Raw genomic sequence first — 23638 nt, forward strand, 5'->3', positions numbered from 1 at the left:
TACTTTCATTACTCGTTGCAAGTTGCATTGTGAAGCAATTAGAGACACTAAAAGCATCTGTACTAATTGGTTAGAAATAGGGCATCTTAGCCTAGCAGACAGTAAAATGCGGGGAAGGAGCCAGGCCAGTGACATAAGCAGGCAGCTTTCACTGACCTAAAACACAGTATCCCAGTGCTGTGCAAAACCCAGATGCCTTCGTTCTTAACACATCCTTGCAGCCTTTTGAACCGAGTTATCAAAGTGTTTTTGCCAAAGATGTAACGTGGAGGAGGAGCATGTGCTCAGCACTGACTGCCTCTTTGAGCACCATCCACATGTGGGTGTCTTTCCTGGTGGGACAGGTTGGCGAGTTTCAGCTAGCAGGGACCAGCCTGTGCCTTGGATACTCTGCTTTGAACAATGTGCCCAGGTCATGGGGGCCCAAGCAACTTTCTTTTGACTTTTATTTGAGATGTTACAGGACCAAAGTACCCTCAGGCAGCACATTTTGGACAGATGCACCTCTATCTTTGAGGGTTTTGAATGCTGCATCTCCAGGTGGGACCTCCTCCCACCGAGGTCACTGCCCAGAGTCTCTGTGACTCAAATAGTCTTTGCTGCCAACTGCCATCAGACCTTAAGAGCCTTGTTGGAGGACTTACATGAGCCTAAATGAGTGTACTTTGGTATGTGAAATCCGAATGAACTGTGAGCCATTACCTCTCCATGCGTCGCTGTTTGGACTTCAAGTGTGGAAGTATGTTTAGAAGAAGGTGCAGAAACTTCTTGGGCCTTAATGCCATAAATTCTAATTGGTGGAGAAGGCATTACCTGACTTTTTCTCTCCCAGTTCCTAACAGCAGGGTCAGACATGCCCACATGTCATCACACTTTAATGACTTACTTTAAATGACACACTTTAATGACTGAGGTTATTAAAGTGTGTCATGAGGTTATGGGGTAAACATAACTGTCGTCTCTAGGCAAAAGTAAGGGACAAACCCTTGAAGTTGGTGAAAGGAAGCTTAATGTAGCTTTAGCCCACACTTGCAAAGCCAGAGACCATATGTGCAGTTGGTTATCACAAATCACATGAAGTGCAGCCAACACACATGTTATGACTGAGTTTTCCAAATTCCTTAGTAGCAATTTACAGGCCAACTGCGTTAGATCCACCTCTGCACACGAGGAACCCTTCCACCCGGCTCCGGGCTGGCCTGGGGTGTGTTATCCTTAGAGATGCCCGGGAGAGGAGGAGCAGCTGCGGGAGCTGCTCTTCCAGCTGGTGCAGTCGGCAGCAGGAAGGATAAGCTGGCTGGAGAGGGGATGCGAAGAGGAAACTTTGGGAGAGTTGTTGCCTTCGCGCCGCCCCGCGCTCGCAGGGGCAGATGTGGCAGTGAGAGGAGACGCGTGAGTGAAACCCTTAGATCCCTGGAGTTTTATGAGCAAGGGAATATCCTCCGGACTTGCCAGTGCAGTGCGTGTCAGAGGAGGGCACCGAGTTGAACCGGAGAGCCGAGAAGAGGCGCTCGCTGCTGCTGGGGGAAGGTGTCTCCGCAAGGATGTCTCAGGATCTCCGCTGAGGCCTTCAGCGAGCCTAGGCCGCGGTTTCCAAGTGAAGCAGCTTCCTCTTTGTGCAGAACAGCCGCTTGCAGTTGTTCTGCCCCTCTGTGTGGAGAGGACTGATGCCCAAGGAGGCCGTGGCGAGAGGAGGCGGCGCAGGGAAGTGCCGCGGTGCTGGTGTGAGCGCCTGGTGCTGAGGGGCTGGCAGGGCCGCCGTGCCGCCTGCTCTGGCGGGTCGGTGACCGGCCTGCCCTCAGGGAAACGGAGACTGTGAGCGCCCCGTGTGCTGAGGAGACGTCCAAGGGAACGTCTCTTCCAAAGGAGGCCTCCGAGATCGGTGCTCCTGGCCCGGACAATGCAGAGGGCACCATGAGGCATCTCCATAACTCCACACAGTCCTCAGAGGAGGGGGTAAAACTTGAGTCCTGGAGACTCCCATCCCCTTCTGTTACCGAGCAGAGGGGAATGAGCGAGGCAATACTGGAAACCACTGCTTGCTTTCCATTTATTTTTTTCCCGGCTGCTCAGTAGCGCTCTCCCCGTGTGTGAGTGTCAGCTGTGGTGCCAGGAGGCAGCGCGGCAGCCGAGGCTTCGCAGGTGACGCCGTGCGGAGGAAGCGGCCGCGCATCTGCAAGGCACCTGTGGCCAAAAAGGGGGGAAAAAGAGAAAGAAAACATGTTACCCTGGCCGTCCTGTCCTTATGTGTGCTAGCTGCTGGGTTTGAAAGAGCAGGGCAAATTCCTTAGAGTGGAGATCATACTTAACTTGGGATTTTATTTTTTGCTACCTATATAACAGAGATATAGGCTGTGTTTCAGCAGTGTGAATCAATGTTTTCAGGTGGATTAATGTCTGGAGGGGTAAAAGCAATGCTCTAATGGATGAAACAAGTTTGAAAAGCATGGTAGGCTTTGGAGTAGGATGCGTAGAGTTGGGTCTCAAATCAGGCCCTGGTTGGCAGCAAGAGCCCGGTGGTTGTTTTTCCTAAACCACTGTTTCTTCCTTAAATGTGTCCTACTGACCCCCCGTTGCTGGCTGCAAAGGGAATCCATGGAATTTGGTCGGTTTTTATTAGTTTAGCTGCATGGAACCCAAGGTTAAGTGATGGGTATTTCGAAAGAAAACAAAACAATAAATTAATAAAATGAACCTGTCACCAGCTGATCCTCTTCTGACCACCATCTGTCCCCTGGTCATGTGATGTCTCCCAGCTGGCCACCCAAGAGACAAGCCATGCGAGATCATCATGACAACATATGCTGCTATTTACACATTTTTAAAGGTAATAGTTGCTAGGCTGTTGTATTAGTAGTTAAAAGTAGGTGTTTGGAAGCCTTTTTCTTTTTTCTTTTTCTTCTTTTTTTTCCCTTTCTTTTTTAAGGATGCCAGTGACTCAGCAGGTATATTTCTGAAAGAGACATGTTCATAGTTAGACCACTGGGAGCTCCTATATCCAGCATATCAGATTCCTCCCTGCCTCCCTCCCTCTCCCCCCTTATTCTATGGTGCATTTTTGTGCCATTTGTAATAAACAATAGAAGAAATAAAATGGGAAGAAGGCTAGGAGACTGCAAATTTTATTAGTGTACCTTTTAGGAACATTATGTGCTCTCTTTGCCATCTCCAGGATGCAAACCAAGCCGTGCATTTTTAAACTATTGTTAAGATCAAGGATGTGGTTATGAGAAGACTTACAATTTATAGGATACTTAAGCATTAAGGATTGAGGCACAGAACATTTCCTGGGGATTAACGACTGCCTGGGTGAGCCTCAGGCCATTAACCCCTGCCTGTCATTAATCTTCAGGAAATGCCCTGCAGTGAGGTCCTTATTGCTGTTATATGCCGAAACAGAAAAGATAATAACAAATAGAGGTCCGTGCCGTCTTTATTTATTAATTTCTGCACCGCAGGCTTGCTGGAGGGACGCGGGGAAGGAGCGTCTCGGGAGCCGCGGGCAGCGCGCGGGGGCAGCGCGCGGCCGCTGTCCTGCTGTGCTGCCCGGTGTAACGGGATGAGGAGGGATGCACGTCCTGCTGCCCGGTGTAACGGGATGAGGAGGGATGCACGTCCTGCTGCACCGTGTAACGGGATGAGAAGGGATGCCCGTCCTGCTGCACTGCCCAGTGTAACGGGATTGGGAGGGATGCACGTCCTGCTGCACCGTGTAACGGGATGAGGAGGGATGCGTGTCCTGCTGCTCGGTGTATCGGGATGAGGAGGGATGCCCGTCCTGCTGCATGGTGTGTCGGGATGAGGAGGCGCTGCCTCTTGCTCCCACCGCTCGCAGAGCGCAGCCCCATGGAGAAAGCAGCTCCAGAGGCTTGTTGTACAGCAAGGCAATTTATTCACGGCGCTAAGCGTCTTGCAGCCTTTTTTAACTCGTTGAATAATCCTTTTAGGTTCCCCATAAAGCAGGTGAAATGCTTCTGCTGCAGTCCTAAGGCAGAACACAGGCTGCATAAATAGCATCTAAATTACCGGGAATGCAAAATACACACACAGTAATACATACCTACAAAGGCAAATTCATCCTGACAGGACTGCAGTGTGTGCTTATCAGCAGCAAAACATCTCAGGAAGGGAAAAAGAAAAAGTGGCTTTACATTAAAACTGCATATGCATTGCTATATATATTTAAACACTTAAATACTGTTTTGTGCGTGGTCTTAAAAACAGATGCAGGCACCTTTTTAATGAGCCCGCCTGCTTAAACATTTATTAGCCTAGAGAGGTAGAGTTTTCATAAAGCTGGCTGAAGCTTTTTGCAGAATATCTTTGCAAAAAAAAAAAAAAAAGCTTTTTTTTTTGGCTTTTTTTTTTTTTTTTGTGTACACGGCCTCAGCCCTTGCAACCTCCTAGAGAGTCTGTCAAGGCGCAACTTAAAAGCTCGTTCAGGCGACCATGACCCCCCGCCAGCAGATTGTCTGCCTAAAAGGTAAGGGAGAGCTAAAAAGAAGTAGAAACTTAAAAGTAGCTTCTCAAAGGCTGCATAGATCTTTTTTTTGTTAAACCTAAAGTGTTTAAAAGCTTTAATATTGATGGCCTGTCAACTTTGTCCTGATTCTTTGGCTTTCAGTTAAAAGGTTTTTGTTGTTGTAGCTTATGCAGTTGCTCTGTTGCTATGGAAACGTGACATCAAAATGACGTTTCTCTGTTTAAAAGCTTTTAACTAAATTCCTGCCTGTCAGATGTAGGCCCCATTTTGTGCACTCAAGCTTCAAGCTGTTGCAAAAAGGTTTCATATGTTCTCTTGTCATTCAAATTCTTTATCCACATATGCATGTCTTGCACTACAAAAACCTAAACTAAAAACTCAATCTATATTAAGTGTCCTCTTTTAAAACCCTTTTAGGTCAGTCAGCAATGGCTGCAGCAGAAATTCCCAGTTACATTGTTTCTTCTCAGACTGAGAAACACAGAAGGGCCAGAAACTGGACTGATGCAGAAATGAGAGGTTTAATGCTGGTTTGGGAAGAATTTTTTGATGAACTGAAACAAACTAAAAGGAATGCCAAAGTTTATGAGAAAATGGCTAACAAACTCTTTGAAATGACGGGAGAAATTCGCCACGGAGAGGAAATAAAGATAAAAATTACAAATATGACATTCCAGTACAGGTAAGCTCCAGTTATTTCTTTTTTTTCTTTCTTTCTCTTTTTTCTTTTAAGAGATTTTAGCGGGGGCACCGCAGGGCTATTTGCCTTTGGGAAAGAAGTCACCTTCTATAGAAGGAAATCTGTAGATAAAAGATTAAAGATTGTTCATATCGCTTTTAAAATTCTCTCTTGCCAGTGCTGTTACGTCATTGTTAATTTTGCCACCCCCCCTTTAATTTCAAACTCTGGGACAACTTTGCTGCTTTGTGATTAACTTGCGGTGCTATAAAATAGAGGGGTGGGAATGCATTTAGTGCTAAAAACAGGTTATTTGGGGTTCTTTTTTTCTCCTCTTTTCTGTTTCTTTTTTCCCCCCTCCTTTCTGCTGAGGGGACTGATTGTGTTAGCTTGGCAGCAGTTCCTTGCAGGGGAAACTACTGCAGTTCCAAGCGGCCAGTGAGAACGGGGCTTGGGAGGAAAAGTTAAAAATGCAAAATCCTGTATTTGGGAATGCCGTGCCTTGATTTCTTGATTATTTTTTAAAAAATGGGGGCGGGAGGGGGGGCGCTTTGTGGGTTTGGAGGTTTACGGTGCGTGGGGCCGGGGGTGACGGAGCGTCTTGCCGCGGAGCGACACACGCCGCTCCAATTCCGAGGAGCCCGGGCTGTGCCGGGGGGCTCCATGTGCTCCCTCCGTGCCGGGGGCTCCATGTGCTCCTTCCGTGCCGCTCCCGCCTCGCCCGGGGCCCAGGTGCCTGTGAGGCCACCGGGAAGAGCGGGCGGCAGCGGGGGACGTCGGCCGAGGGAACGGCAGACGTTTGTGTGCGTGTCCTTGGGAGGGGGAATGGACAGGAAGATTTCCCTGTCTCCCCTTCCCCGCCTTTCTTTCCCTTTTAAATTCTTATCTCCGGGAGGCACAGACTGCCTCACGCTGCAAGCCCTGCGCGGTGATTGCAGCTATGGGCTTGTAATGCCAGCAAATCAAATATGTGCCTCTCTTATTTAATCGCTCCTCAACGCTCGTATTAATAATAAAAAGGGTTATTACAGCAGGCAACCATGTTAAAAGGGCTGGCTTTCCTGCGAGGCACCCTCGTCGGGCTCAGTGCAGCCTCTGCTCCTCCGCTGGGAGACTGGGGGAAATCCTCTAAACCCCTTAACTTGGAGCGTCCTCCTGCTCCGTTTGCAGGATCCGCAAGCATAATTGGGAAGATCATTCCCGGTAATATTGAACTGGATATTTTGCACGGAAGCCTGATGCCTTCAAAGTGTTACGCTGATCCGTGCACTTTTCCCTACAGAGACTGCAGGTGAGAAAGGTGGAAATCAGGGCATATTTGGTGCCCGTACTCTGGGCCCATCCCATGGTTCTCCAGTGCTGTGGCCTCCCTGGCCTTCCCCAGGCTCCTTCCCAGGGATTTTGCAGGTGTCGAGCAGCGCTGCGCCCTGTTTTGGGTGATGGAATTGCCCTGTGCGATAGGTTATTTCTGTCAGCCTTTGTTCGGAATTCTCAATTTTGTCACTGGTCCGGCCGTCTCCGTTTTTCCCATTAGTGTTTTTGCTCCAAAGTTGCATCGGGGGAAGGGAAGAAGTAAAATCCTTCGCGTACGCGCTCGGCGCACGCGTGCGGAAACTCTGCCGTTTTTTTTTGCATTCCTGGCTTTCTTCCTGCGATGCTTCTGCGGGCTCCTCGGGTCGCCTCTGATGCACATTGCTGTCTTGCCCGCTGATTAGGAGGCTAATTCAGGAGAGTTTGAAAATTGCCCTGCGCAGTCATGCTGGTGCTTCACTCCGTGGACTCGAATGGGACGTGCATCTTTCTTGCTGTTTGTTGCTATCCAAAGGTGCTGCTCACTGCATGGGAGGTGAGGCCAAAAGCATCGGCACAAGCAGAAGCACCGACTTCCAGCCCATAGCTTTCTAGATACATTTTGTTCAGGTATGAGGCTGGCAAGTGCTGCCGAGAAACTCTGAATGCTCTTTAGGCGTTTAGATGCCTAAAGGCACCTAAAAAGTCCCCGTTTTGGTGCCTGGAGGACGCCTGGAGAAGGTGCCTCGTCACCCATCTGCATTTCACCAGCAAGGGGCATCCTGTAGGGTTTGGGGGCCCTATTTTGTTGTGCTGGTCTGGACTTGTGGAAGGTGACAGGCAAGGAGGAGGCCCCACTGGCAGGTTGGTGGGGGCATCTGGTAACACTGTAGGAGCAGATAATAATCCTCTATAGCAACGTGCTTTGATTTCGTGCAGAAAATAAAAATGTCCTCTCCACAAACTGCTGCACGTACCTACCTCTGTGCCTCTATGTATTTTATATATTGTAAAACAAAAAGTAGTACCTGAACACTTCTATTCGTCCTGTTAACCGAGTTTGCTGTTGAAAGTGTTACCACTAGCAAACTCTATTTTGGGACATCTCCTGATGGAAGGATACGCGTGACCTCCAACTTTAAAGGATCTAAAATACAAAACTCTTTTTTGACAGCCAGTGCATTTACAATGGTGCTTTCCAATCTGCGGATTGCGTAGCGCTTTAAAACCTAATCTTATAAATAGTGTTTTGCTTATGTGGCACAGTGAAAGCCATTAGTCATTGTGCAGAAGAAATCAAAAGGAGAAGAGGAGCGTTGCACATAGGGAGGGAGGAGCATTTCTCATCCAATACTTCTTGCAGTTGCTGCAGTTAATATAAATCCGCTCGTGCTCGTTGCAGAGCTCAGCAAGGGCTGGCAGACCAAGCATGTGCCTTGGCTCCTGGCTCCCTTTTCATTTTTGCCTGGAATTTTGTGCTGCCAGATCAAAGTTCAGGCCACGTGAGCTGCTTTCTGTCTCAGAAGTAATTTTAGGGTGGTTGTGTTATTCAGCTGTTAAAATGTCATTAGATAAACCTATTTTATGTCATTATCTCCTCCTTGAATTCTTGTGTTTATTTCTGACTGCCCTATATTTCAAAGAGGTGACAGGAGAAAGATGTTGAGAAAATATGGTTAGGATGAGGGGTGGAAAGTTTTCCTTGCTAAGAGGAAACAGAAAAGTTTGTGACATGTTTGGGAAGAAGGGAGATAAATAGAAAGGAGTTCTAGGGGTGCCTAAAACCTGATTTTCAGATTATAAAGCAGGTGCATCTCTTGTTGCGAGACAGGAAGTTATTTACTGAAATTGCGAGATGAGAAATGTAAAATCAAAATCGTATAAATTTGAATCACTGCATAAACAGCATGTGCAATTCACTGCCACTGAAAATCCTGACGCCAAGAGAGTAGTAGGTTGTGCTTTTTTTTTTTTTTTTTAACTAACAATCACATTTATTAAATAAAATGCAGGAATTGTCTGTCTTCCAATTAGACACAATTATAAAAGACAACAGGTTTCAGGGTTATTACTGGCTGGCAGTGGAAAAGGAAGCAACCATCATGATGGCAGCAGTGTTCTAAAACAGCCCCTCAAAACTTGTCTTGAAGAGAGACCGGGGAGCACTGGGCTGCTCAGGTAGCAGTTTCTGAGGTCCCCTGCATTACTATAGAGAGGCAAAGTGCATTTGGAGCAGGCTATTTCAGGGCAAAATATATCATAAAATAACTCAGCATGGGCTTGCAGGATGTTGAAGGGCCATTTCATCCACTGTGGAACATAGTTATCTTGGCTGGGTGGAAAACAGCTTTAAAGGCAGGTGTGTAGGGAGCTGCATGGACTCCCTCTGCATGTGCCTTGGAGGAGGTAGACATCACAATCAGCATCAAAAATCCCCTCATGGGCCCCATCCTACTGCTCAGCATCACTTGGAGCAGGGGCTGGATTCCTCCCTCGCCCTGGGCTACTTGGGGCACTCACTTATAGCCCTATAAGGGCATTTATATATATATATATATATATATAAATATATATATATCCCTATAATTGCTCTTTCTCTAAGCAAGTGCTTTCCTGTCACTGCTAATACACTGATCTGAATGTCTAAGGGTGCAGTGCATCTCTTGTTGTTATATTTCTACTGACACAATATGCACTGGCTTGTAAAAAGAATTCCACAGGGTCTGCAGAGGTTGCACAGTGGTCTGTGGTTCTGACTGATTTCTTCTCATGCTTAAAAATGAGAACTGTGTAAATGCAGATTTATTATATTCAAAAGCATCGCCCTTCCCAAAGCCTAGGAAGCAGGATGCAGCTGCTGCTTTTTGATCTGAATCGCAGTCAATTAATGTTAATGATTGGTAAATTTGAATCAGTCTCATGATTTGAATAAAAGATTAGTCTAATTTTTTATTTTCATGTGTACATGATGGCAATTAAACACTGTTGCCTGTGTGATTCGTTGCTATGTTCTGTGACATTAAGCAACTGGAATATTTGACCTTTGCTACAGCAAATGATCAAAGATAAGTGCAGCCAAATTACAGCAGAAAGTTAAATTTGAATATTTTACCAGCTTTCTCTTCAGTTTCAATAATTTATAGCAGACGCACAACTTAAGTACTGTACTTTCATATATCTTTCTTTCCCTCACCATTGATTGGTTCGTGAGCAGTTGTTATATATTATTTATTTTGAAAGCTTTTCTCAGAAACCCCAGGAGATGAATCCTGTATCCATTCCTTAAGGCAAGTAGTAATACCGAATACTGTAGTAATAATAATAATAATAAAGCAATCGGGTGGTGAGCAATAAGAAGAAAAGCAAATTATGGATGTTTTTACTGACTAAATCATGATTTTAAAAATCTCTCTAGAACATAATGTTTTCATGATTTTAATTTACAAGTTGCATTAATCAGCACAGAGATAAAGTCTGAAAAAGAGCCCCGTGGCAGCACAAGTTGCTCAGCTGGTGACTCAGTCCATTCAGCAGTCTGTCTAGGAGGATCTCAAAGCCCGTTGATTCATTCACGGCTCCCCAGTAAAATGGACAACCACATTGCAGGTTAAGCAGCTGACTGTGTTTTTCATACCTGAGGTGTTTGTCCACTGGAAACTCAACGTTGATCCCTGGGTATTTGCTTCTTTTCCAGGCGGAGTTTAATGGAATCTCATGAAATAACAACAGAACTGCTATGCTGAATAAAATCATGATGATTTTGTTTTGCAGGTTCTAAGCTTTTCTTTCTTATCCCTGTTTCCTACTTGTTTCTCTCCCTGGCTCATTCACTCAGTATTGATCAGTATTGAATGTTAAAGTCATCTTCCTCTCTCATGACTATTGTGTCCCAACCTTGCTATCATCCTGATTCCTTATGAATGTCTTGTTTTTCATAAAGAGAAGAAAAGGCAAAGCAAACCTTTGCAGTTAGGATGCAACTAAGGACCTGCTGTGATTTATGATGACTGAATTAAGTGAGTGCATCTTATCTCTAACTTCTGTTTGGTTCTGCTGGGCTTATGTTTGCAGGCAAGAAATCTCAGCTGTCCTGCTAGGTTTTCTGAAATCCTCTGTCATTTTTAGAAGAAAACACTGCAAAATTTGTGAATCCAGAGCTTGCTATCAATGGGACCAAGTTAGCTCTTTAATTTTTTTTCTTTGTTTGTTTTGCCTTTCTGGGAACAAATCACCACCACTGTTCCAGTGAATTTTCCTCACTTCCCTCTGCCAACAGTGTTCCTGCTGCTTTTCCAAAGTAGTGATAACGACTTCTCCCCTTATTTTCTGCTTTCCCCATCCATTTCTATGTGATCTGTGTGATTTCACACTTTTCTCTTTACACAGAAACCCAACTCTCTACAGGTCGATAGTTGCTGCTGGTCCAACTTCTGAGCTGACAAACTTTTCCTGCACACCTTGTGATAGGGACCGCTTTTCTCCCCCTAGGGCTGGAAGAACTGGTACCCATACGGTGCCTTTAGGTCAGGGAGATGTCTGGCTCTATGTAGCTGCAGCTCTAGAGCTATGTGAGCATCATAGTTGTGTCCTAAGTGGCACTCTAGGTACATGTCTGAGCTCAACATAAAACATGAAGTGACAGCCTCTTCAGACAAGAATCCTACTCTTGAAAACTTTGCTCAGGATGCCAACATTTAGCTCAGACTCAGATAATATATAATGCTAAAGAAATAGTGCTGTTCTAGTGCAAAATTAACATTTGAAAGCTGATGTGTTTGGAATGATCCTTCACACAGCATCTGTGTCTGAAGCAAGGTAGGATTACTTGGAGTTGCCTTGGTTTGGGACCTAGGCTACGTGTTCTTTTAGGAGTAGTTGCTTACTATTGTATTTCAGGTGTTATTTTAGTAGTAAAGGAATAAATGTGTAAAATAGAGAAACTACCAGTAGTGGAAGAGGACGGAGTCAGAGATTAGCTTTGAAAAGTCACGAGGATTGAGGTAGGTCGCTGAAGACTGAAGAAAGGCGAGTGTTGCACCCACTTCAAAAGGGCAGGAATGATACCCCAGGGAACTACAGGTTGATCATCTTCCCTTTAGTTCCCAGGGAAGGTTGTAGAGTGAGTCGTCTTGGTGGTGACTGGGAATAGCCAGAAGGGATTTACCAAGAGTAAGTCATCTCTGACCAACCTGATCGCCTTTTGTGATGAAATGACAAGGTAGGAGGATGAGGGGAGAGCAGGGGGTGTCATCTAGCTAGTAGGAAAGGTTTTGCCATTTTCTCCAGACCATTCATTTTTCCAGTTTGGAGAAGTGCTTTCCAGATGGATAGCCTGCTAGAGGGGTGAAAAACCAGCAGGATCACAGGGCTGAAAAGGTGGCAGCTGATGGCTCGGACTCCCCTGAGGGTCTTGTTCCAAGTAGAGGAACCGCGAGAGATGGAGGCCAAGCTCAGTGTCCTGCAGTTGACTTCCAGCACGAGGGTGCAGCCTGTGCACACGAGGGCAGGACTGCCATCTAGAGGGGCCTAGCCAGGTGGGAGGAAGAGCTGGCAGGAAATTCGGCAGGGAAAAATCCAAAGTCCTGTGCCTGAGGTGCCCCAGTGCACCGATACAGGCAGGGCACTGGCTGAGCAGGGTAGCAGCTCTGTTGATGCAGACCTCAGGGTCCTGTTTGGGAGCAGGGGAAGCAGCCTGCCCTGTGGCACAATGTCCTGCAGCTCTCAAGGCTCAAAAGGAGCTCTAGGGAAGCTGGCAGCTGCGGAACTTCACCCTGCCCCGGGGGAATGACCCACTGCATGAGCATCAGCAGCTGAGGGTGAGAACATTGTAAAAGAGGCTGCCAAATAGATTGGGGGGGGTGGAAGATGGACAAAACAATGTGAAATGTGGACGTGGTTAGACATTTATGGTGGCATAATTAATAGGCTTTTAATGCAGACAGCTTAAACAATGTAAAAATAATCAATTTTAAAAGATAGTTGCTGTCAAGCTGGTGTTTAGCTGTTTTGTATCTGTGCTTGATGGATATGTATTCCTGCGTAGCTTGCGCTACATATTTTCTGACTATGAAATTGCAGCAGCAGGTTGTGAAGCATGTATGAAATTAAAATTTGGAATGCATAGAGGGCTTGCAAATACAGATGGCTGTGGAGGCATTGCTATGCAGGACGATGATGTGCATTTCCAAATAGCTGGAAAAGCTCATCAGACCTTGCAAGTACAAGAGAAAAAAAGAAGAATCCTTAAACTGCTTTAAAGTCTAAGCAAATCCTTTTTTCCTTTCTCTCCTCAACAGTGGATTTTCTTTTCCTCTAGGCTGAGAGCTGCTTAAAGGAAGAACTTCAAGTTCTCACTTTTAAGTTTGGATCCATTTTTAGCATGTTTACATGTTATTTGATTCTGTCCTTTGCAGGGCCGGTGTGGGCAGGATGGATTCTGAGGAGGAGAAGTGTGTGAAATACTTCAAGAAAAAGAGATGGGCCAGGTGCCCAAGAATAGCTCTTACTCTTTTTATTTTCCTGCGAATAGAAGCCTCATCCTAGCTAGGAGAATCAGGCTTTGGTTCAACTGGTGATTTGAATGTCTGGCTTATAAAAATGAAGCATTTGCCATTGGTCTTGCCTTTCCTGTTCTGTTCCCTTACTGCACTTTGATGTGGAGCACCAAGATCCCAACTGAAAGGCAAATGAAGAGAAAGTTGGGGACTGTCTCAGCAATCAAGTCTCTTTAACATGCATAACTTATCCGTACGCCTCGTTTTTTTTATTTCTCAGTAAAAACAAATCAAAAATAAATAACAGTGTGTACCAAGTGGACTGGAGTGAGCGTTGTGCTATTAGGACTGAGAAATAAGATGCACATACAGAACAAGGTGATGTCCCTGGGATTATTCCCAAGGATAATGCGGTTCTTTTCACTATAATGTTTTAATACATGCTGTTTATAATGCATTATTAACTGGTTTTGCTTCTTTTTTTAATAACTGGATGAAATTCATGCCTCTTCCTACATCGATCTCTATAACAGGTATATGGAAATCCACATCTGATGGCTGTCACTAGGATGCTCATCAGAGCAATGCAGAGCAATCCTACTTTCAGGATATAGTAGGAAAAGGACATTAATTCTAATTATAGACCCTTATATTCATAATGGAAAATAAATATTTGTTCTTTGACACATGGAAGGAAATGACTTACCATAATTGCTCAGTTTGATAAAGGCAGTGAGGTGCTCCCTGCCCTGCTTGTTTTAGAGCTCTGTCAGGTCGGTTAGTGTGGCAGGGTGCAAGGGGGAGAGAAATTACTGTGATGAATGTGGTTGTTTTCCCCTTCCCACTAGAAGCTCTAGTGTTCTTTATTTGTATAAAATCTTATCTGGACAATATATGTGGAGATTTAAAGAAAAAAAATCTAATTATTAGTCCCATTAACAATTTTTATTTTGGCTTCTAACTGCAATGAAAACAAATATTTTGGGAGACTGGTGCAAGTTCTGTAATGACTCTTAAAGGACGACAAGCATTAATGTTGTGTGCCTTTTCTTACAGGAAATTAAAATGTATGACTGACAGTGAAACGGTTGCACCTGACTGGCCTTACTACAAAACCATTGATAGGATCTTATCCAAAGTGACAGACCACAGCGATGTGAAAATGCATGAAAATCAGCAGCCAGGTCCTTCCACCTCACAGACGGAGGCCTCACAGTCTCCATCAGCTAAGTCTACACCTCTGTACTTGCCATATAACCAGTTTACATATGAAGGAAGGGAAGAGTGCTTTGAAGATGAACATTCAGAGAGCTCGTCCAGCTTACTCTCTTACAAGCTGAGGTAGCAACTAATTCTTTTTCCTTTCTTATATTTCGCAGAAGGAAGAAAAGATTCTAGAACATTTCTCTCTGATGACTGTTGTAGCATCTCGGTAAATCATAAATGAGATAAATTCTCCAGTTGCAGCCATTCTGCTAAACTAGGCCACTTCTTTCCTTCCTTCATGAGGGACTGGAAGGGAGTAGGAAGACCGGGCAAAAAGTCATGTATTATTGCCAAAATTCAGCATGCGTGTCAGTGATCACGTGAGGAGGAGTATTTGTAATAGGAGTATGGACATGGACATGCTCCAGTTAGTGTAACAGTGCAATGAGATATTTTATCTTGTTCTAGTCTTGATTTTGTTAGTGCTATTGAATTTCATGAGTATGAAATTTCACTGACTTCAGCTATTAAAATGGTGGAAAAGATACAAACTAAATGTTTCTGAGAACATTGAAACTGTAGTACTCAAGCAGTTTGAAAGTACATTACGGTCATTTTAACTATAATTGAGAATGTCACTGTTTCAAATCAAATGAAAAATTGAAAATACAAGTTTGTGTTTCCTTTTTTGATAACATCAGAATTACCTAGGAAGCACAATTTTAGCAAAAGGCAGGGTTATGCAGTTGATGCAAAATTTAGACTTTACTGGTCTCTTTTTTCATCCAGAGCACTGTGGAAATAAGACTTGATTACAGTTTTCTGTCAGGAAAAACAAAAGGTGATCCTGGAGACCCCCATCATGGGTCTATGAGTCTTTAACGATAACAATAAAATTATCTGTCAGTCACGCAACTAAGAAACTGTTCAGCTAGAAGAGGAACCAATTTGGATTATTGATTTCCAGGCCTACTTTGGATGAGTTAAAAAAGAAAAAAGGAATAAATTCATTCAATGATTCAAAAAAAATGGTGCTTGAATAGCATATTTTTGGGATCTCAGTATATATTCTTGTGAATAATTCTAGAACTGTAGCAGCTTCTTTATTCACAAGTAATATTTTTTTTCTAATCATAGTTCATATTTAGTGATATCCCTGATACATCATCTGTCTTGATTTAGAGTCTGTAAGCTCCACAACCACACATCTTATGCAAGGATTTTTTTTTCTCAAATCATAATTTTATTTCTGATAACGTTATGTAATATTTAACTTAAAGGTCACTTGACTGTAAACATGAGGTGTATTTATTCACTAGACCATTTGTTAACATAAAAAATGTAATTTTTAAAAGTAAGTTACCTCAGCTTGGGGACATGTCCAGGCCAACACTGGTTTTGGTGAGTAGGAGAGAAGGAGAGAGGTCCCCACGGTAGGTTTCGTGACAGGATGTGGACAAACCATCACAGAAGCCAAGCTGATCAACCACAAACATGTATCCACTGGGTTTATTTGTTTGCAGGTAAAGTGGGCTTAAACACTCTCGTTGAATTCTCTCCATAGTGAAAAGTCTGAAAAATTTAGGCTTTAATGTATTTGAAAGGTATTTGACCTTGACTTGGCCTGCTTGGAAACGTGAAGTTCTTGGAGCTCAGGCCGTGGTGGTGCCGGTGTTGGGTAAGGAGGGCTGTGAAACCCACTCTGGGATTGCCCAAGGGCTCTGGGGTCTCTGTATTTCATTGCTCCCCAACTACAAATGCCACTGTGATCATGCCACTGTGCTTATGATTTTGTGCAATTCAATATTGTGCATCTCATTTAACTGCAAGATACGGCCGTATTCGTCAGTTCAAGTGCCAGTGCGTATTTGTGTTATGGAAAAAAGAGAGGTGATCTTATAGGCACCACTTGAAATACCACTTGCTAATGATATCAGGTGGGTTGAAATCGCTTACAGCTGTCATGGTAAGACAGAAAAGCTGCTTCTTTCAGAGGTCACTAATGGAATCGTGAGTTAAGAAGCAATTTTCAGCTTAAACAATTAGTGTGTTGCACTGCCTATCAAAAATACTTGGTAAAAACGAATCAGCAAGAAAAGAATTGGTATAGAAAATGAAGATACATCTTGGTTTTTTTGTAAATACCTTGTCTCTAGAAACTGCTTGGTTAGTCCAATAGGCTAAAAAAATACCTAATGAGAATATTGTATTTTGAATTGAGAAAAACATTTCAGGTGCCCAGTTTCTGCCTCAATTTTTGTCTTTTATAGCTAAAGGTAAAACAAATACTTTGGAAAACATGCACATATATCTCTATGAAATACAGTGCATCTTACAACTGTGTATCCCTTTTTTTAAATGAAAAAGATTATACACAGATTGGTCAAGTACACACAATATTTTGTTTCCCATAGTAAAAATGGCAACAATAGATCAGTGAAAACAACTCAAGCTGTGTCTGTGTGTATGTATGTGTGTATATACACATGCATAATGGATACATACATTTATTATATAAATAATATGTATATAAATTATTATATATTTAGAGTCTTATTTAAACTTCTGAAAATTGTACTGTTGTCCCTTAAAAGCACTTGAGATTTTGAGTGCAAGCACTGTATTTTCCATAGCATCCCTGCATGTCCTATGAGGCTACCTAGATAACAACATAAATGACTGGATTTAATGGAATGTTTATTTTCATGATGGAGAAAGATGTCAAGATTTATACTTCAATCAATACATACATACTGTCAAGCTAAAAATAGTTTAAACTAATTTTCTTTGCATTTTACTTGAGTTTAGGAGCTTCTTGAGAAAAAGCTTATATTTTTGTAGTTAATGAGAATATGATTTCCATAGGATCAAATAATTTTTATTGCTATTTCCAGATGAGAAAAACATTTGGAATCCTTGTTTCCCTTTAATGGGACATCTGCTATTAGTTCAGTTCTGTCCCTGCACTGCTCTCGGGCTTCAACAGAGCTTGCATTGTATTGCAATAGATGTGAAAAAACATGTCACAATAACACAGTTATTGTCAGTAATATAATGCAATGTGATGCAGTCTTGTAGTCTAAAAAAGGAAAAAAAAAGCCAAATCTTTTGCACTATATACATGACATTTTATCTAGTTGAAAGCCTTTTTTTTCATGCTGTGGACTAATTTATAGTCTTGTTTTTTATTGTCAAAGTAGTAACAGAACTTTATACTGACTGTGTATATATGTTCAAACACCATCCATGTATTGAATCCAGTTACTCTGATGTGAAGCACAGAAATTTTGTGTTTTGGCTGCCCTTAGTGGACTGCTGCACTGAGAAACCCCATGTCTCTGTTGTCCTCCCCTTCATTCCTGTGATTTGTTCGTTGGGAAATTTTCCACTGGACATTCAGTAGCTCTGATGTACTCAGATGACACAGAATCCCTATGAATCCCTATGCTTCCCTATGGAAATAGGTTCTAATGACTGTTCTCTTGCTTAAATCAATGTTTTATTTCTAATTTTAATATAGTGAGATACATGGAAGTAACAATCTGGAAGTTTGACTTTTCACTCTATTGGAGATTCTTTCAGTATTTTGTGCTTTTTTTCTTGAAGTAATTGTAAACCATGATCATATCTCCTTTTAGTACTTTTTGTTTTTTAAAAGGTAGGTTGAGTTGTTTGCTACCAGAAGGTTTATATACACAGAAACAGCAAGAATTGCTAACATGAATTAACCAAGATGTGAACTGTGTAATAGAACTTGAAGTGTGTTAAAATTTGGTGTGAATGCTCATTCAGGAGGTAACAATTTTGGCAAGACCCCTAATCTTTTTGATATTAATCTATGGCTCTTCAAAATCTGAATGGGCAGCAGCTACAAAGAAATCTGAGCTTTAGGTTATGCACATTATAGAATGCGTAACTCATTATGCAGACTTGCTATCACAGCAAGGTGCTTTGCCCGTCCTCCGAGCCATTTTTGTGGCTCTTCTCTCAAGGAAGAGTCTCATCAAATCCTGAATATATTTGGCTGTATTGGGATGAACCTAGTTTACCAGAAGATCCAGGTTGCTCTGGTTCTCAGTCCTCACACTCTAAAGATATTTGTGTCATCTCTAATATTTCTTTATTGTTATCCGGTTCTTCCTTTTTTTTTCATAAGCATACGGGTTATGAAGGTCTACGCAGATTTGTACTTACCTAGAAAAGCACAAACATGCCCCAAACTGTGGTTTGCAGGTGAGAGCACTAACTGCAAAAGCTGATGGTGCTGCTGACATTTGACGTGAAGTAGTCAGAAAGGAAAAGCAATTGGTGTGGTTTTGTGGAGATAACATGTTTTGGTGAGTGGATTACTCTTCCCATTTAATTCCTGCTTCATTACATTCACACATGTCCCTGAGGTATGAGCCTTACTTGGTGAGTTGTAGGTCATCAACTGAGGAACTTTTAATTGAATGGTGAATGAAACTGATCTATCTTACTGATAGATCAGTAAGAACTGATCTTATTTTAGCCCCAAGGCAATTTGCCTTATAGCATCTGAGGGGTCACTTTGTTCTGCCTGGTCCAGCACACACTGCCAATTCTGTTCAGCCTCCTAGGTGAGGGGGAACATTTTCATCCCTTGTTTTTCTTCGCTGGTTTGAAGCTTTGTTAGGACGCGGCTTTCCAAGGCTCTGCTTGGAACTTGGTGCCAAAGCAAAGCTCTTCTGTGCTTTCTATTCTTGTGTGCTCAGGGAAACACCAGTGCTAATTTTCTTGGAGACAATTTGCTGTGGTCACTGGACTCCCAAGAGTACCAGCAGATTGTCTTGGAGGTCCTGGATTTTCTAGACTTCTTTCTTGTCCAGACCTCAAAAGCTGCCCTCCGGACTGGATCTTGCATAGGGTGGAAATGTTTCCTTCACAGAGGGTGCAGATACTCTCTCAGGATCTCTTGCACCCCTTAGCATTAGGGATGCGTTGGCTGCACCGAAATGCAGTGTAGAAAATCAACAACAGGAACCAGTGGGTGTTTGCTACAGCAGACACTGATCATCCTTACGCAGATGCCTAGAGACTTCCAAGCTGGAAGTAGTCCTGAATGAAACTATTTCATGATATTTGTACTGTTTGGCTGCTCAGTGCTGAGTCTTGTGTGCTTGCTTCCCTCTAGCCTCTCTGCTGTCAAGAGATGTTGACACTGCAGAGTGCTCCCTGGCCCAGGAGACTTCGAACTGCTCAAGGGAAATAGCTCTGAATCTTAGGAAACACTTCATGATTCAAGTGACTCCTTCAGCAATCAATGGACATTTTGCATCATTCCATGTCCCTGAGGGCTCTTTGCTTGTAAATTAAGTTCTTTAGATCCTTCTTTCCTTCCTTTGTAGACCTGTTCTCAAGAGGTCTCCTTCAAGAGCCATCTAGCCAGAAGAGAGGATTGTAAATTCCAGGTCCCTGTTACAGAGTAGTGAGTGATCACTGAAACCCTCCCCTTGATGGCCAGTGTGGCTGCAGGGAAGATGAGGTTGTAAACATACTAAAGATAGGGGTGGCTGAAAATGTTGTTGATGAAGGTTAGCTAATTACCAAGCTATGTTTATTAACTATAAACAGAAACCCAGTGAGTATATAGGAGATCTTAAAGAATATTTGTCCCCACCCTATTTTATTTTTACCTCAGCTTCTCTCTAGTACTGATAGGACTGAGGATAAATATTTGCCTAGTTTCTGGTAATTACTTCCTCTGTGCAGAAAAAATTATCAAGTTCAAAAGGTGACTTTGGCTGAAATGATGCTCTCTTATTAGAAAGCAGATCACTGTCTCCTCGCGTACAGACTTTTACCAGTGTGAGTGGAGTGACAGGAACTCTGGAATAAACAGATCTTGTGTTGTCCTTAGGCTGCTGAAGACCTATTCCACTTGGTCAATGTCTTCACTTGAACCTCATTTCAAATAATCCTGTCCCTTTGAATTAATGGGGCAAAACTGAATTTGGTGTCACCAAAGACCCATTTTTTTGCAGGATGTCCAACTATGTTAATCTCACTGACCAGCTGAAGGGTTGACCTACAGTTTATGCAAAGAGCATTAGTTTATGTATTGACACACATCTTTGATGCCCCAAATCAAACATGATTGTCATGTATGGCCATCATGTTCAAGTGACTATGCTAAGCTTTTTTTTTCTTTTTCCAAGATTTTAAGAGCATTTCATTTGACCCACATGTTTCTTTTTATAGACCTCATCCTTTTTTAGATTATTGCACACTTGAATGTTAAAAGGACCATATCTTTTCATTATATTTGCAGCATTAAGTGTTTCAGGAGCTTAGGATGGAGCTTAGTTTCAGGAGTTTCAGGAGCTTAGCTTTTCACGATACAAGTCTAGCACAGATGAGTGGTGTCCCTCCACACTGCCCTTCACCTTAATAAAAACACTTCTCAGCACTTCGGGTTATGCTGGTGTCCTCGTTTAAGGAAGCCCTGACACCTGCAGGGTGTTGACCAGACACGCTGCTCACAACTGTGTTATCTCATTGTTGCATTTCCTCCCGAGGGGAGGAGATGCCGTGTTTGGCAGGACGTGGCTGAGACCACTGCTCACCTGGAGGTCCTTTGGAACCCATCCCTGCATACCTCTGTTCTTGGGGTCTCCAGTTTGGAGTCACTAAAGGAATGAATGAGTAAAGAGTGATGTGGACTGAAAAGCAAATTGCGTGTCCGTAACAGAAGGCTTTTTTAGGTGTGCTTTTCACATGCATGTTTGCCTGTTACCTGATTCCGCTCCTTCACAGCCTAGCATACTTTTTCTTAAATTACAGGTGGGGAGGTACAGATCTCGTGTGTGAGTGTCCTGACTTTGTGTCACTAAGCAGCGAGCCGATGTGTCAATGGATTCAGCCCGAGCTAGGATGCCCATGTGAACTCTACCTGAGAGCACACGCCAGCTTCTCTGAAAATAAGGAGGACATGGACTGTATTTCTGGCAAATGCACTCGATGGAAACACAAGCTCACAAAATACCATTGCTAAATATCTAGTTTGCCATACTGGGATCAGCCTCACTGGGGAGATGCTTTAAAATATAACAACAGGAGTAAATATAATAGCTAGATAAGCTAAAGGTCTTTCCCAATACAGCTTTTAAACTTGAAGTGTAAGAAATGGCAAGATAAAAAGAAAGTAGTATTCCTCATTCACTGCAGGAAAAATTCTTGTTAAAAATAATTTCTTTTTTCTTACAGTCGGTAACTCTATACAATACTTAAGTTTTGACATGAGGCTGAGATGGAATTTATTGAGATGGAATTTATTGAGGTGCATTATTTTTTACTCTTTTGTTTTTAAATAAGCCTTAGTTATAGATTGAGTTTTAGGTCCTTTTTTTTTTTTTTTTTTTTTTTAATGTGAGTTTAACAGATAACAAATATTTATCTTTCAGAGCTGAAGAGAGACCAGTTAAGAAAAGGAAAATGCAAAGCTGCAGCTTCCAAAAGAAGAAGCTAAAGCTAATGGAGGCCATGTTGGAAGAGCAGAAGAAGTTAAGTAGAGCTATGGAAGAAACCTGCAGGGAAGTGCGCAGGATTCTGGATCAGCAAAACATCATTCAGGTTCAAAGCTTACAGCTACAGGAGAGAATGATGAATCTATTGGAGAAAATGATCTCCAAATCTAATGTCTAATTTCCCCTGTGAATGCCTCTGAGATTATTACTGATACTATAGACATCCCTTTATTGCACACCTTATGTGTGTCTATTGCCCCATTCCCAGGTTTTCCATGGAAATTAAAATCTTAGTGTAATCCTAGTTAAGCAAAGAGAAAAGATAATGCAGATGAGAGCAATTCAGTATGAGAAAACTAGTGCAATAAATGCCGAAGTTGATGTATTTTTCTACAGAAAGGTTAAGGGATGAGTAGCTCTGGGAACTTTTTCAGTACTATTTATGCCTGGATCAGGTAGTGTTTTACTAACAGCTGTGTTTTATGTTGCCTCCCATCAAGGACTGCAGCCTGACCTGTTGTAGGAGAACAAAGTAGTGTATTTCTAAACAAGCATCTTGACTTTGCAGAAGAGTAAACCCTGTTTTGAAACATATGCAGTGATTGTACAAGTGACCTTTGGTTCTTGTGAAGAGCTACTTCGGACCATGAGATATATCAGTTTAAGCTCCATGCCTGCTAGGAATATTACTCTCAAGATACTATAGTAAAAAAACCCACTTTTGATAATAATAAAAAGAACTCCGAACCAACCTTACTATATACTGAATACTAAAATGTATAGAAGATACTTGAAGTTGCTTTTGATATTAAATGTATAATTTTTTCATTATTAACTGGAATCTGTTGAATTAATGAACAACCAGCAAGGAAAACTCTCATTTATTCTCTATCACAAAAGAAAAAATACTGTAATGTGTGTATATACATATATATATATATATATCTATCAAATGAAATAAAAAGAAGAACCTTATTTATTATTGCTGGGCAGACAGTATGTTTTGGGATGCTGCAAAATATGGGGAGAGGTAACAAAGTTTTAAAATCTTGATTGCAGATTTCCTGTACTAATGCCAAAATATAGACAAAGAACATATATAGAAAGCTGTAGAAAGAACTTGGGAAGAATGTTCAACTCCTCTACAGATTTGCTGCTGGAACCACTTTGTTGGGCAAGTAGATGTTTTAAGGAGTGGTCAGTGAAGCAGATCACCATTTATATACCACAAGAGGGAGCTGAAGGCATAAAGGATTATGTTGAAGTGGTTAAGATGAAGTGCTAGCAAGTGTTTGATTCCTTAATGAAATTTGACATTGAAATTGCCTTCAGCAAAAATTCAGAAGTTCATCAGCTTAACTTCATACGCACCATTTCTTAATGCTTGCTCTTCGAAAAACATTTCTCTTGCTTTCATTGTATTTGCAAGATTGAGTACCCAAGATTCAGATACAGAAGATATAAAGAATTTAATATTAGGAACTCAGGTAGTTCTCCATTCTCTATTAAACTCTGTCTTCTCTTGACTCTTTGAAGCTGTTTGTATTTTCCTTATAATCTAACATACTGTTATCTAAATTAATGGTACTGTTTTAAAAACTTAGGCCTGACCAATTTATTTGCAGTAATACCTAGTGAATAAGATAAAGGTTATCCTCACCAAGCAAATTAATATGTGAAAATGGAATCTTCCTTAGAAGATTAAGAAAGATACAGTGACATTTAGAATGAATATTGTATGTAAATGTGGCCCCTTCCTACTGCGTTTAAATCATGATAACCAGATGATGCAAATGAACCTGAAGAAATGATGGTTGCTTAAGGATAAATGAACTAATTCTTCCTTTGCACCTTTCCTAAGGTGATTGGCACTTCAAAATAAAAAGCAGTCAGGCCTGATTTTTCCAAGGTTAAGTTGAATATATAATGTTGACATTTAGAAAATGTGGAAGTCCAGTAGTTTTGTATATAGATTGAATTAGTTGCATCAGAAAGAGAATAA

General features: G+C 42.2%; 1 protein-coding gene across 1 annotated transcript; it reads left to right on the forward strand.

The window, feature by feature from the left end:
• Window positions 1–4900: 4900 nt before the first annotated feature.
• MSANTD1 (Myb/SANT DNA binding domain containing 1) lies at window positions 4901–22564 on the forward strand. The gene is made up of 3 exons (XM_026034235.1): window positions 4901–5165; window positions 14003–14287; window positions 21574–22564. The coding sequence occupies exons 1-3, from the start codon at window positions 4912–4914 to the stop codon at window positions 21812–21814; spliced, it is 780 nt and encodes a 259-aa protein (XP_025890020.1). The 5' UTR covers window positions 4901–4911; the 3' UTR covers window positions 21815–22564.
• Window positions 22565–23638: the final 1074 nt, after the last annotated feature.

This window comes from Nothoprocta perdicaria, unplaced genomic scaffold (genome assembly GCF_003342845.1).
Source record: "Nothoprocta perdicaria isolate Ctin4 unplaced genomic scaffold, notPer1 scaffold_14, whole genome shotgun sequence".
NCBI classification, from domain to species: Eukaryota; Metazoa; Chordata; class Aves; order Tinamiformes; family Tinamidae; genus Nothoprocta; species Nothoprocta perdicaria.

Bases quoted from the DNA above. Each gene is read 5' to 3' on its own strand.
- MSANTD1 (XM_026034235.1), top strand. From the start codon at position 4,912: ATGGCTGCAGCAGAAATTCCCAGTTACATTGTTTCTTCTCAGACTGAG. The intron at 5,166-14,002 runs GTAAGCTCCAGT...CTTTTCTTACAG, and splicing joins AATATGACATTCCAGTACAG to GAAATTAAAATGTATGACTG. The intron at 14,288-21,573 runs GTAGCAACTAAT...TTTATCTTTCAG, and splicing joins TTACTCTCTTACAAGCTGAG to AGCTGAAGAGAGACCAGTTA.